At 47.2% G+C, this 15,093-nt stretch overlaps 1 protein-coding gene across 1 annotated transcript in view; it reads right to left on the bottom strand.

Annotated features, from left to right (window-relative positions):
- The window catches only part of FTSJ1 (FtsJ RNA 2'-O-methyltransferase 1), a 44,274-nt gene that overhangs the window by 12,895 nt on the left and 16,286 nt on the right, over nucleotides 1-15,093 (bottom strand). The window contains exons 6-8 of the mRNA XM_068248786.1: nucleotides 10,996-11,048; nucleotides 7,950-8,003; nucleotides 7,764-7,866 (exon numbers count right to left, since the gene is read on the bottom strand). Coding sequence (XP_068104887.1) covers nucleotides 7,764-7,866; nucleotides 7,950-8,003; nucleotides 10,996-11,048 — 210 coding nt within the window. The remainder of the gene's footprint in view (nucleotides 1-7,763; nucleotides 7,867-7,949; nucleotides 8,004-10,995; nucleotides 11,049-15,093) is intronic.

Below are 15,093 nucleotides of genomic sequence, written 5' to 3' on the forward strand. Positions count from 1 at the left end.
GCGAGGTCATATGCAAATTGGGGTGGGGGCTGGCAGCCCGAAGGCAACAAATACCAGCGCCCTCAATGGAAGCCACAGGCTGAACTTATACTGGGTGAGTACAAACAAGGTCCACCAATCAGGGGGGTGGGCTATAATAAGTTTGAGAGGGCCGTGGGATCTATTGGTACTAGGTCCCGGATGTTGGGAGGGGGCGAAGCCGACGCCCCTCCTCTAGAGATACTTTTAATAAGTGTCTGTATCCATCGCGAGGGGTAGGGGGGAAAGAGAGGGTAGAGAGTAGGGAAAGAACAGTTAAGTGGGGAAAGGAGGGAGAAAGAAAGGAATAAAGAAAAGAGTGAAAAGGAAGAGCAGAGTGAGAAAAAGGTCAACCCCGGCGCCGCCTATGGCCATAGAAGGTTAAAGTGTTTGGTTCAAATGCTAGCTTGTATGTGTAAGAAAGGAATTTGTTCATACACTAGTTACATTGGTTGTCCCAAGGTTTTTAGGCAGGAGGCGGGAAGGAAGGGTCGTAGCGCCATTAAACTGCAGTTAGCGATTGGGGTGAGCTTTAATGGTATTGGTTAATGTATGGGAGCCACATTTTTTCAAAACGTGGAAGGGAGTCGTCTAGTATAGCTTTCATTTTATCAAAGCAGAGGGCGCTGCTCAAATTAGCTCTGAATTTGGATATGGACAGGGTAGGGGACTTCCACGCACCTGCGATGACTCTCTTTCCTGCCAAGCATATGTGTGAGAGCAATTTATATTGGGGGTTAGTTATGCCCGGTGGGCGAAATCCCAGGAGTGCAATCTCCGGAGCCTTGAACTTTGATTGTGGAATAAATGACCTGGTATATTCTGATCCAGAACCTCTGGACCCTCGGGCAGAACCACCACACATGAGAGAGGGTCCCCCCCTGTCCGCAGCCGCGGAAGCATAGGCCATTGTTCTTAGTATCAAATTTTGAAATGCGGTCTGGGGTGAGATACCACCTTAGGAGTACTTTATATTGGGTCTCCACGAGGGAGGCACTTATGGAGCATTGTGGGGTGAGAGACCAAATGTCAGAGAGGTCCTCCATTTCGAAGGTGGAGTTGAGATCGAGTTCCCATTTTGTTATATAGGAGGGCTTGGGGAGGCCAGGGGGGGACACAATGCACCTGTATAGCAGAGAGATCAGGCCCGGGGATCCCGGGTCGGAGGCGCACACGTGTTCAAAGCATGTGCGGGTCAAGAGGGAGCCATGCCCCTTGGCGATCTGAGAAAGAAAATGCGAGATTTGAAGATAACGGAAGTATTCTTTTATGGGCAGTTGGTGTTTCTCTTTAAGAAGTGCAAAGGGTTTAACTGCTGAGTCAGTGACTAGGTCGTATAAAATAGTGAGGTGTTTTGAGTGCCACCAGCGAAAGGCTGCTGGGCTCTCCAGTCCAGGTTTAAAATCTGGGTGATCTAAGAAGGAGGTGAGGGGAAGGTGCAGAGAAATTAGGTTGCCTTTAAATTTGACTGTATCCCAGATTTTGAGAGAATGTGCCATGATTGGATTTTTAATGTTTCTTCGCTGGACAGGGGGTAACCAGAGCAAGTTCCCAAAGGAAATGGGGGAGCATATGGATTGCTCTATTGCTACCCACAACGGAGGGTGCAATAGTTCATGCCACATAGCAAGTTGTGAGATCTGTGCAGCTCGGTAGTAAGCGATAATATTAGGAACACCCAAACCACCGTCGACTTTCAAGCGAGTTAAAGTGCTCCTCTCGATTCTTGGTCTGTTTTTGCCCCAAATAAATGAAAATATGGAGGACTGCAGGCGATTGAGGGCCGGGATTGGGATGTTTACAGGTAGCACACGAAAGGCGTAGAGTAGCCTGGGAAGGATTACCATCTTAGTCGTTACTATACGCCCAATCCACGAAAGACTGTATCTCTTCCAGCATTCCATCGATTGGAGGATGCTTTTACTCAAGCTCGGGTAGTTTGCCGAGTACATAGAATGATACGAGCGTGTGATAAAGACACCTAAGTATTTCAACTTGGTAGTTTCCCAATTAAATGCGAATGAGGATTGGATGGTTTCAAGTTCAGCGGGAGGAAGGGAAATATTAAGGGCATTTGATTGGGTGCTATTAATTTGGAGGCCGGAGATATCTTCAAATAATAAAAGGATATCTGCCAGGTTGGATAAGGAATCATGGGCATCTGTGAGTGTTAGGACTACATCGTCAGCGTACAAGCATAGTTTATGTTGGTGACCAGACAGGGAGACCCCTCTAATGCCCTCATGTTTGTTGATCAGTATAGCAAGGGGCTCTATAGCAAGCGCAAATAAAAGAGGGGATAGGGGGCATCCCTGCCTAGTGCCCCTGCGAACAGGGAAGGCGTCAGATTTGTAGCCGCAATAGTGTATGAATGCCTGTGGAGAGTGGTAAAGCGCCTTAACCCAACACAGAAAATTAGGGCCAAAACCCCAATGAGCAAGCAAGGGGAACAGATACTCCCACGATACCGTATCAAACACCTTTTGGATGTCAAGGGAGAGTAACATCATGGGAGTATCCGTCTGCCCCGCTGAGGTTATAATCTGCTGCAGGCGCCTAACATTGTCCCCCGCCTGTCGTCGCGGCATGAAACCTACCTGGTCCAGCCCGATCAGTGAGCAGATGCCCTCGTTAAGCCGAGTGGCCAGAATCTTTGCCAAAATCTTAATGTCTGTATTGAGCAACGAGATAGGTCGGTAGCTGGACCAGGCGGTTTGATCAGTACTAGGTTTGGGTATCATGCTAATAGCCGCGAAAAGAGAGTCTACTCCGGGCCTTACCCCCTGCAGGAGGCAGTTATAGGCTTTTAGTAGATATGGAGAGATGATGTGTGAGAATTTTTTATAATAGGTAGAGGGAAACCCATCAGGGCCGGGAGCTTTATTAATTTTGAGAGATTGGATTGCTTGAGATATCTCTTCGCTGGTTATGGCCTTCTCGAGGTTTAGTTTAAAAGAGTCAGTGAGAGGGGGGAGGGGACAGGTGTCCAGGGTGTTCTTAAGTAGCGTGGGGTTAATATTAACAGGAGTCTGGTAGATTTTGGAAAGGCCTTTCCGAAAGATCTGCACTATTTTGCTGGGGTTACTGGTGAAAGATGTGTCATCTAAGCGGAGCTTAAGGGCTTTAAAGTTCGGGTCAGTGTGCCTCAACCTGCGCGCTAGCATCGTGGAGGGTTTATTACAGTTAACGTAAAAGTGGAACTTGTTCCACCTCAGGCGTTTCTCAGCTGTGCTAGTTAAATGTAAATTGAGTGCTTCTGCCGCTTTGAAATAGACCTGTCTATTGTGGGGTGAGGGACTAGTGGACAGAAGCTCTGCAGCTTTTGCATATTCGGCTTTAAGTTGGTGCAATTCCTGCAATCTGCGTTTTTTCCTACTGGAGGCAATGCTAATAATGTGACCCCGCAGGACGGCTTTATGCGCCTCCCAGACAGTGTAGTCAGATACTTCCTCGTTGTTAGAGTTTAACTGGAAATAATCCTATAGATGCCCCTCAAGAGTAGCAAATATTGTAGGATCAGAGAGGAGCGAATGGTTGAGAGACCAGCGTAGCCCGGGGGGCTTAGATATTATAGATGCGAGGGTAATGGTCACTGCACAGTGGTCCGACCAAGATATTGCTTTTATCTGAGCGTTAGTTAATTGAGGGAGAAGGTTGGTGTGAATGAGGCAGAGGTCAATGCGGGATTGTGAGTTATGAGGGTGGGAGAAAAATGTATACTCTCTTTTAGTGGGGTGCTGTTCTCGCCAACTGTCAGCTAAAGAGGCGGATCTAAGAAGGTCTTCAAATTGTTTGGCATTGCGTAGCTCTGCAGGATTAGGGCCGGGCGCATTAGGGCTATCGCGGTCTATGAGAGGACGTAAGCATAGGTTGGAGTCTCCACATGCAACGATGGTCCCTATCGCGTGTGTCAGTAGGAGATCTACAAAGTGTTTTAAGAACGGTAGTTGGTCAGTATTGGGGGCATAATAAGAGGCTATGGTGACCTCTACGTCGTGGATGGATCCCACAAGTATGAGGTACCTACCGTCTGGGTCACTGATCTCTTTTTTACAGATAAAGTTGACTGAACTTCTAAACGCAATTAGTATGCCTCTGTGCTTAGAGGAGGCGCATGAGGTATAGAACTGCGGAAAGGTGCGATGTAGGTATTTTGGGGCGTAGGATTTAGGGAAGTGGGTCTCCTGCAAACAAATTATGTCCGCATGGTTGGAGCGAAAATGGGAGAATGCCTTGGAGCGCTTAATAGGTGAGTTAAAACCTTTGACATTTAAGGAGCATATATTCAAAGCCATTGTGTTGAGAAGAAGAGCTGCATGAGGAGAGAACCAAGCCAGGAAGTCCAGCGTAGGGAGACCGAAGGCGGAGCCAGGGAGACGAAAGCATCAGGGACATCGAGAGAAAGGGAGAGGTTGAAGGTTTTAAGAAGAAAAAGAGAGGGGGAGGAAGAGTAGAGGGTAATTAGCAAGGTGAAATAGATCAGTGAGAACAGTAACAGGAACAGAGGGAGGGCACCTGAAACTCCAGGGGCCCTCTTGAATATCAGTTTGATGCTATCCAGCATCAATTCGTACCCATGGGGCCACATCAGAATGGGGCTCGTGGGGTACTAGTGGGGGCACGCGATGGAAGAGGGGAGAGCAAAACTTTAAGTCATAATGGTGAAAGGGTAATTAAATATCGTTATATTTCAGAAAAGACAAACAGACCAGGGAGCCGCATGTGTGGAAGAATGGCAGGAGAGGTCTTTGTACAGCGGGTGCTTGCTGTTCAATAATATCAGAGGTGCGGACAGTAGCTAATACTTATATTACATATATTAGGTTTCCCCGGGTGACTAAGTCTCATGGGGGATTAGTAGATCGGGGTCTCCGTCGCCTCATCAGAGGAGCAGGCATGGGCAAGCGTGGGCCCAACGCAGCTCCCATGGCGGGGGGAGGGGGGGCCGCGGGGAATCTGATAACATAACCTTAGGGCATATATGTACCTTATGTGCGAAGGCAGCATTTAACAGAAAGAACGTGTCAAAGCATTATTATAACATTATTAACACATTATTAAACGTTTACTCATGAAACGAAGAGTTTTCTAGAAACCGCCGTCATCCCGCACCGGAGGTTGGCACAAGAGACTAAAAGAGCGTGTAGTCTAGCTGTAATACCTCACGGTGCGAGGGAAGGGGGGGATCCTGTAGTCATGTTTAGAACAAGTGCAACAGGATTAGAAGTGTGTAGCCAGGCACACGTAGTAGATATTAATGCTTAACAAAAGTAATTATAATTAAAGATATTTAAAGTAAATGAAGATAGGCGTAGGGTGAGCAATACATAGCTTAGGCCTGTTCAATGCCTAACAGTGAGTCTGGCTGTATACCTACAGGTAGCGTATAAAAATTAGTTAGTAATCCGGAGCAAAAATAACAGTGCAACTTAGGGGGGAGACAGCGTGGTGTAAAATGGCCTCCAGTCTTCCTAGCAAGCGCTAGTCAGGGAATGTCTGCGAGAAACAAAGTTCCATGTAGAAAAGGAAAAGCCGCTTAACAGTGCGAAATAACAAGAGGGGCAGCCCCAAAGGGGATCACGAGTGTTCCAGAACACAGTGGCTTGGTACTCTGTGAGCAAACGCACCAGTCACACGGTGTTTGGGAGGAGGAACGGGCCTATTTGGGAATAGGCACATAACGTAAACAGGTAAAGGATCACTTATCTGGCTGGTCAAGGAGCTTTCTGGAAGACCTGGGACGATAATTGCTGTAGAGCTTGTTGACGATTTCTAGGGCCCCGCTGATCTTTGGGAGACATTGGAGCCTGCCGTAGAGATTGGTGAGAAGAAGCATCTGCTTGGCTCTGTGACTCTTGCGTAGGCTTTGGTGGTAGAGGCAAACCAAGTATACGGAAACGCTCTCTGGCGTCGTCTAAGGAGCGAATGATTTGCAATTTATCTTGCCAGGTAAATATTAACTGGAAGGGGAATCCCCATTTGTAGCGAACCTCCTTTTCTTTGAGAATTTGCAGATATGGCTTCAGCTCCTTGCGCTTAGCGAGAGTGATAGGAGCCAGGTCGGCGAACAACTGATATTTGTAGCCCTGGAAGGAAAGGTCAGGCTTGGATCGGGCGGCTTGCAGAAGCCTTTCCTTAGTTAGGTAGTGGTGCGTTTTTAGGATTATATCCCGCGGGACGCCATTGGTTGTTTGGCGGGTCAGAGCTCGGTGGACCCTATCCATTTCATTTTGCGCCGTGGCAAAGCCCTGTAGGTCCTGGACCGTTTCGGGGATACCTCTGATCCTCAGGTTTTCTCTGCGTGATCGATTTTCAGAGTCCTCCTGCTTTTCGTGAAGTGAGCGGACCTCTGCGCGGAGGGAGGTAATCTCTTCTTCATGCCCTTCTAGGACCACGGTAGCGCTGTCTAACCTGTCTTCAATGGCGGATGTGCGTTGTGCGAGGAGGCGTATCTCGCGCAGCAGCTCACATCCGAGCTGCTTGTTCGCGCCTGTGACTTCTTGGCGGATAATATTTCTGAGTTCGTCCAAGGTGATTTGCTCCGGGAGCGAGGCGGACTTGCCGGCTTGAGAGGTAGCGGAGGGAAAGAGTTCTTGGCTGTCCACGGAGCGTTGGTCTGGCTCGATCTCTGGGGCGGACGCCATCTTGGGAGACTCCGGCGGTGAGCTTGCGGCGGTACTTTTAGCTCCAGTTCTGGCTCTGGTGCTGGATGCCATACTTGGGTGGGACGGCGGTATATTCCGGAGAATGAATCTGCAGGGCTGGTCTAGCTTGGTGTGGTTTATACCCTGTTAGGAGCGATAGATCTCCCCAGTCTCGCGCAGGACCTAGGTAGTATATGATTTTTTTTATCTGGTGTGCGTAGGAAGAGGGGTAGCCTTATACGGCAAGTATATCTCAAACTCTATATTTTAACTGGAAAAGTTGGGGGGTCGTCTTATACGCCGGAATATACGTTATTTATTCCTGTGATACGAGAGCAGCCATGTTTTGCTTGTCATTACACAAATCTCCACCCCTCAGCCTGTGACAAATTCACTCCCTCCTTCTCCTCCCTCCTCCCCTCTGCCTCTGAAATCTCAGGCTAGTAACTTCCTCCTGCCCAGACTGAGCTCCCATACGCCCTTGCTACATGGGTCTGTGTGCATTGCCACTCTGGAGAAGCTGTGGGCGAGGCTTGTTTAGTTTATAGGGAATTCAAGTATTAAAACAAAAAAAGTATTTGGCTTGAGCCCTATAAACTATATGAAAAGAACACAACTATGCAATGAGTAAAAGTTTATCTCGGATCCACTTTAAATTCTGCAGCTCACTGAATAGGTGGTATGGTGGAAGCTTGCGAGTAGAAAGTACTGAACACAGAAATCCACCTGATCAGGAATAGCAAGGTAGAATAGCGGAGGCCAGATGGAGCAGAACTGGAGGATCATGGTAGTCAAACCTACACATGGCAGAAGCAATGGAAGCCACAACAGGGGGTAATGAAGTAGTTGACTGCTGAGCTTTCTGGTGACTTCACAAAGTGCCTAAGCATAACAGATGGACAGTCAATAATATGCAAATAATGTTGGCTTGCAAACTTCAAGCAAATTGTATGCAGCCTGGAACTGGGCCAATCAAAAAGGCCGGAAGTGGGCCTGGCTACAACCAATTTGTATGCAAGAGAGTATTATTTGCATCTTATTGGCCATCTCTACTCACTATTAACATATAAGTCCGTCTCCACCCCCAAAAACACCGTTTACCAATGCTGGAGTTTCGGCTGCTCCGGGGTTTGGCACATGTCACCTCTCGGAAGAAGATCTTCAGCTGGGAATACAGCAAGGTGACGTCTTTCCCCCGAAATATCTGCCAATGAAAGAGTCCACTCACTCAGCCAATCAGCTTTCAGGAAACTGTTCAAACACAAATTTCTCTTTGTCGGTACCAACCTTGGCAACAAACGTGCCCCCTTTCCTCAGGACGTGTGTGGTGATGTTCAGAGCCTGCAGAGAAACACACCAGTTACTAGAAAAAGCAGAGAGCGCCTTTACTTCTATTTTCTTTCAAAAGTTTTATTTAACAGAGTTCAAGCACAACAACACGTAGAATAACATGGGAGATAACAAGCTTCCCTCTCCCTGGCAAAGTACCAGAATAGAGCCAGGATGACGGAGATAAGATTCATTACAGCAAACACATTTATGATTATATTAGAATGCTTGCAATGCAGGGTCAGGGTGTAGACTACATAATAAACACAGAAGGGACATTATCTGCTTAGATAGGACTAGGCTTAGGACAGCTGTAACATGCTAAAACAATTTTTAGGATACTCACCTAAGAGGAGGAAAGGCTCTGGATCGTTCTACTCCCAGGCCCCATTCTCATCTACTGCCAGCTGCATCTTTTGGTTTCCACCGAGTACTTCCGAAGACGAGCAGATCTGTACTGCGCACACGCAGGTGTCCGCACTCATACGTGCGTAGTCCGGAGCGGATTGTCTTCAGACGGACTCGGAGACCGGAGTACTTCCACGGCCTTCTGAGGATACCCAAAGGCCTCTTTGACATTGATGTCAGGGCCTAGAATAGATGGCCTGGCGGTGGAATGAGGGGACACAGAGAGGCATGGGAAGACTCTAAGGGATCCAAAGCTTTACCTTCTCTTAGGTGATTATCTTAAAATGTTTTTTTAACACGTTACAGTTGTCCTTTAAGCAGATAATGTCCCTTCTGGGAATCAAGCTTAAAGGGACAACTAAGCCAAGAATAAAACATTAGTTTTACTTTCCTGGGGCTTCTATCAGCCCCCCGCAGCCAACCTGTGTCCTCGCAGTCACTCACGGAGCCTCCGGTCCTCCGCCGCCAGCTAGTTTCGTTTTCGCTGACAGGCCCTGACAGAGAGTCGTCAGGCTTTCTGCTCCTGTGCAGGCCTGGCCATGCATATCCTTCATGTTCCTATCCTCAACAGCGTCCTGCACAGGTGCAGGATGCTATTGCGGACAGGAACGCAAAGAAAAATATGTGTGGCCAGACCTGCCGGCCCTGTCAGCGAAAACGAAACTAGCTGGCAGTGGGGGACCGGAGGCTCCATGAGTGACTGCGAGGGCACAGGACGGCTGCAGGAGGCTGGTAGAAGCCGCAGGAAAGTAAAACGGATTTTTTTTCATTCCTGGCTTAAAGTGATCCTTAAAGGGACACTTAAGTCAAACAAAAAAAATGAGTTTTACTCACCTGGGGCTTCCAATAGCCCCCTGCAGCTGTCCGGTGCCCTCGCCGTCTCCCTCCGATCCTCCTGGCCCCGCCGGCAGCCACTTCCTGTTTCGGTGACAGGAGCTGACAGGCTGGGGATGCGAGTGATTCTTCGTGTTCCTGGCCACAATAGCGCCATCTATGCTACTATAGCATATATCATATACCATATAGCAGCATAGAGGGTGCTAATGTGTCTGGGAACGCGAAGAATCACTCATGTCCCCAGCCTGTCAGCTCCTGTCACCGAAACAGGAAGTGGCTGCCGGCGGGGCCAGGAGGATCGGAGGGAGACGGCGAGGGCACCGGACAGCTGCAGGGGGCTATTGGAAGCCCTAGGTGAGTAAAACTAATTTTTTTTGTTTGACTTAAGTGTCCCTTTAAGTCTGTAAAAAAAATGAGATTCACTCACCTGGGGCTTCCCTCAGCCCCCTGCAGCCGATAAATAGCAGCATAGGGGGGCGATATTATGGCTGGGAACGCGGAGAATCACTCGCGTTCCCATGCCTGTCGGCCGGTGACGGCCAAACCGGAAGAGTTCGCCGGCGGGTGCAGGAGCATCTGAGCGGGGCTGCGAGGGCACCGATCGGCTGCAGGGGGCTGAGGGAAGCCCCAGGTGAGTAAATCTCTTTTTTTTTTTTACAGACTTAAGGATCACTTTAACCCTCCTGGCGGTATGAAAAATTCCGCCAGGAGGCAGCGCAGCAGTTTTTTTTTTAAATCATGTAGCGAGCCCAGGGCATGATAGCCACTGCTCAGCGGCATCCCCCCGCCCGCTTCGATCGCCTTTGGCGATCTCCGATCAGGAAATCCCGTTCATGGCGACGGGGCGGGATGACGTCACCGACGTCATTGGGAGTCCCGATCCACCCCTCGGCGCTGCCTGGCACTGATTGGCCAGGCAGCGCACGGGGTCTGGGGGGGGCCACGCGCCGCAACGGATAGCGGCGATCGGTGTGCTGGCGCAGCTAGAAAAGTGCCCAGCAGGGCCTGAGCGGCACCCTCCGGCGGCTTATACCGTGTCACACACGGGGGTTACCGCTAAGGTGGTTAAAGAGAAACTCTGACCAAGAATTGAACTTAATCCCAATCAGTAGCTAGTACCCACTTTTACATGAGAAATCTATTCCTTTTCACAAACAGACCATCAGTGGGCGCTGTATGGCTGATATTGTGGTGAAACCCCTCCCACAAAGAAATTCTGAGTACGTACTCTTGGCAGTTTCCTGTCTGTGAACCATTGTGGGAAATAGTTGTTTACAGCTGTTTCCAACTGCCAAAAAAAGCATGCAGCAGCTACATCACCTGCCCACAGTAAAAATGTCCCCATGTGATAAATGTCAGAATGTAAATCAGGGATTTAAAAGATTTTACAATGAGCAAACACTGACTAAATCATTTATACATAATTATTGTAAAAATGAAGCACTTTTTTTTATTACATTATTTTCACTGGAGTTCCTCTTTAAGTGTCCCTTTAAGACACTAGTGCTACAAGACAATACTGCTAACCACTCATAATACCCATAAACCCAGTCACTACTCTTTGCATGCTTCTAGTGCATGGAACTGAGAGACTGATTGCCTGTTGTGTCGACGAAGATGACAAAAAGTACTCCACTCTTATCCTTTCTGACGCAATGTCATTTCATTGCTAAATATTTTGTGAGAGGTCCTTCGACACCAAAATATAATCAGTATGTATTGCCAGGTTCTTTTTGTCACAAGGATGTTTTGGACTTACCGCCAGTAGAAGTTGAGCTTGGATATATTCATCTATATCATGCAGACCAGTAACTACAAGACAAAGATAACACATTAGTAACAAACATCTGGGCTACCTTCAACACTAAACCCGCACAATAAGAAGCCTTATTACAGGACACCATATGCATTCAAATATCAACCAAGATTCTGGAGTGACAATGTGAAACCAGTGGCCACTGGTCGTCTCTTGTCCCCTCGCCAAGCTGCAAAGTGTGCATAATTCTTCTTCTAATTCTTCTTCCTTCGCCAACTGAAGAAGTCCAGCATGGCTCAGGAGCTTCTGGCAAACTTCTACTCCACCACTTTTGAATCTGTCCTCTGTTCTTACACCCTGGTCTGGTATGTTGGCGCCTCCGTCAGTGACAGACACAATCTACAGAGAGTCATCAGGTCAGCGGAGAGGATCACTGGGAAACCCCTCCCCCCCACTGGATATCATCTACAACACTAGACTGCAGTAAAGTACGTTGAGCATCTTCACCAGGACCTCAAGGCATAGGACTAGTTTTTGAACTCTCTTCACACCTTCCCACCTGTGCGCCCCTGCTCCTCTCCTAACGTTTCAGTCATTGGCCATTAACGACACACTAATTGTAGTTTTGCTCAACACTAATTGCAGATTTGACTGTCTCTGCATCCTCAATGTATCTTGTATTCACTTCGGTATGTTGGACAAAAAGTAGGGATAATAAAAATTGCACCCTGCAAAGAGAAAACACAGAGACAACAAGAGCCCAAATGGTGCAGTATGTCACAGTACCTGATGTAAAACATGTAGATGGATTATACTCACAAAGGTGGGTTGCAGAAGGGCAACCAACCACTAGAAGCAGGTGATGTACAACCCCCGACTCCACTCGGGTGACCAGACAGAGCTGGTGATAGTCGCAAGCAACCCTCAAATGATCTAAACTGGTCAAAGAGGGTTTATCCCACTCCGAAAGGAGGGTGAAGGCACAGGATAAAGGGGAAAAATGCGCCCAGAGAAGATAAAATGCGTTAAAAACAAATAAAATGAAAAAAAAAGTGAGGTGGCTTACCTCAATGAAGACAAATACACGTATTAATAGAATTTTATTGCACTGGCAACGCGTTTCGTGGGTGCATACCCACTTCCTCAGGCCAAATAGCAGTGCCTAACAGTGCTTGTAGCCACAAAGAGAGGTGCCTCTTATTTGTGGCTACAAGCACTATTGGGCACTGCTATTTGGCCTGAGGAAGTGGGTATGCACACACAAAACACGTTGCCAGTGCAATAAAATTCTACTATTACGTGAATTTTTCTTCATTGAGGTAAGCCACCTCACTTTTATTTTTCATTCTATTTGTTTTCAACGCATTTTATCTTCCCTGGACGCCTCTTTCCTCTTTATCCACTTCGGTATATTGTACATTGTATATTTTGTTTACTCTGCTGTATATTAGATTAGATTGTGAGCTCCTTTGAGGGACAGTTAGTGACAAGACAATATATATACACTGTACAGCGCTGCGTAATATGTTGGCGCTATATAAATACTATATACTATATAAATACTAAATAATAATAATAATAATAATAATAATAATAATAATAAATATTGTGTGTCCTATTTCCTTCCTGTGTCCTGCTTTGTGCCAAACCCAATTCCTAGCAAACTGTGCAAGGGTACCACTATTGTGAAAAAAGTAGGCAGTTAACCACTTGAGGACCCACCCTTTACCCCCCCTTAAGGACCAGCATTATTTTTTGTGATCTGTGCTGGGTGGGCTCTGCAGCCCCCAGCACAGATCAGCTGGCACACAGAGCGATCAGATCGCCCCCCCTTTTCCCCCCTATGGGGATAATGTGCAGGGGGGGTCTGATCGCTCCTCCTGTCTGGCATGTTGCGGGGGGGGCACTTCAAAGCCCCCCTCCGCGGCGAAATCCCCCCCTCCCTCTCCTATCTGCTCATCCCCGGTGATCGGGGCTGCACAGGACGCTATCCGTCCTGTGCAGCCAGTGACAGGCTGTCCCCTGTCACATGGCGGCGATCCCCGGCCGCTGATTGGCCGGGGATCGCCGATCTGCCTTACGGCGCTGCTGAGCAGCAGCGCCGTACAATGTAAACAAAGCGGATTATTTACGCTTGTGTTTACATTTAGCCTGCGAGCGGCGGCCCGCAGGCTATTCACGGAGCCCCCCGCCGTGAATTGACAGGAAGCAGCCGCTCGCGCGAGCGGCTGCTTCCTGATTAATCAGCCTGCAGCTGGCGACGCAATACTGCGTCGCTGGTCCTGCAGCTGCCACTTTGCCGACGCGCGGTATGAGTGCGCGGTCGGCAAGTGGTTAAAATCTGACAGAACCGACAGGTTTTGGGCCAGTCCATCTCCTCATGCGGAATTCTCAGGGTTTTCTTTGTTTTCAACAGCATTTCCTGAACAGCAGTTACAAAATCTAACTGAGAAAACAGTGTGCAAGTGATTAGGGCCCTTTCACACCAGAGGGCTTTTTCGGCGTTTTAACGCCACGGCCGAAGTTGGCGTTTTCCTAGGTAAAAGAAAGTCCATAGACTTTCATTTTACCATTCACACTAAACACCGCGTTTTGGAGCGTTGCGTTTCAACGCTCCCAGGCGCTTTTTCTGGGCCTACCGCGGCGTTTCTCATTACAATTGATTGTAATGTATAGGCGTTAAAACGCCTTGAAAACGCCTGCAGCCAAAACGCAGCGTTTTAGCCTTTCACCGCTGCCTGTAGTGTGAAAGAGCCCTCAGGGAGGCTGGCTGGTATCTCACTATTTTGGCAGTTAAAACTGCAGTTCAGGAAATGCTGCTGAAAACAAAGATAACCCAGATTCCCCAGATTTTAACTGCCTACTTTTTTCGCGATAGTGGTCCTTTAAAACAGAAGGTATTTGCGATAATTCAGCTTTAAAGCGGTTTAAAACCCTGACATAATATTCAATAAAAACATGTTTTCCTATTTTTTATATGCCATACGGTTATCATATTTGCATTTGTGCAATAATAATATGTGTATTATTATTTATTTAGAAATTATAGGTTCCCAAAAGTACAGTTTCTTACAGTATTGAAGGCAGACGTGCTTTCAGTGTCTCTCTGTCTCCAGCTGCTTCTGCACAGTCAGAGAATGGCCTCGATTCATCAACACTTAGCAAATTTGTTAACAACAGTTTGGTAAAATACCGAATTTGTTAACTTCATTTCAGGATTCATCAAAGTTATCTACAGCTGTTAGCGAACATTCGTTAACGATTCGGTAACGATTCGCTAAAACGGAAGAAAGTGCAATTCATGAAAAAGAAAGTGGGCGTGGTTTAGCGTTACATTTAGGATTAGTTATCTCCTTCACTGCTCTGTCGTTATTCCTGTCAGATCATTGCTGACAGAGAAGATGGAGCCATTTGAAGTGGTTATGTATCAGCTGAGAGTGATTCAAAGGCGCAGAAGGGCAAGAATAAGGTCTGCAACCATATAAATTTGTAAGAGAATAGATTTATTTGCTATAACACGACATCTGCATTTCTCTTGAATCATCTTGTAAGAGAACACAGGCAGTGCCAGGGTTAACTAATTTTGCTAGCTGCACTTTAATTTTTTAGAAAAGGCTCCTATCAAATTGTGGGATTGTCCCAACCACTTCCAGAATCCTGGTCCAGGTGGTAAGCCCTATTCAGAATGTTGCTACGTAGTGCTCAAAGGACTGCCTTTTACCCACAATTCCCTGGGAATCTTATGGCCTTGTGTTAAATTACCGCTGTAAAATGGAAATATCGACACGTTACCGAATGTTTACCGAATTGTTATCGAATTCACACCGAATGCCGAAAAACCTTGATGAATACAACTAGAAATCGCTAAACTTCGAATTCGGTAATTTAACAAACTGGAAAAAGTTATCTCAAAGACAATGATGAATCGAGGCCAATGTGTCACATTCCTCACTTGATACATTGAAGTAAACACAAAATAACATTGGCCTCGATTCATCAACACTTAGCAAATTTGTTAACAACAGTTTGGTAAAATACCGAATTTGTTAACTTCATTTCAGGATTCATCAAAGTTATCTACAGCTGTTAGCGAACATTCGG

Source organism: Hyperolius riggenbachi, chromosome 8, assembly GCF_040937935.1.
Source record: "Hyperolius riggenbachi isolate aHypRig1 chromosome 8, aHypRig1.pri, whole genome shotgun sequence".
Lineage (NCBI taxonomy): Eukaryota > Metazoa > Chordata > Amphibia > Anura > Hyperoliidae > Hyperolius > Hyperolius riggenbachi.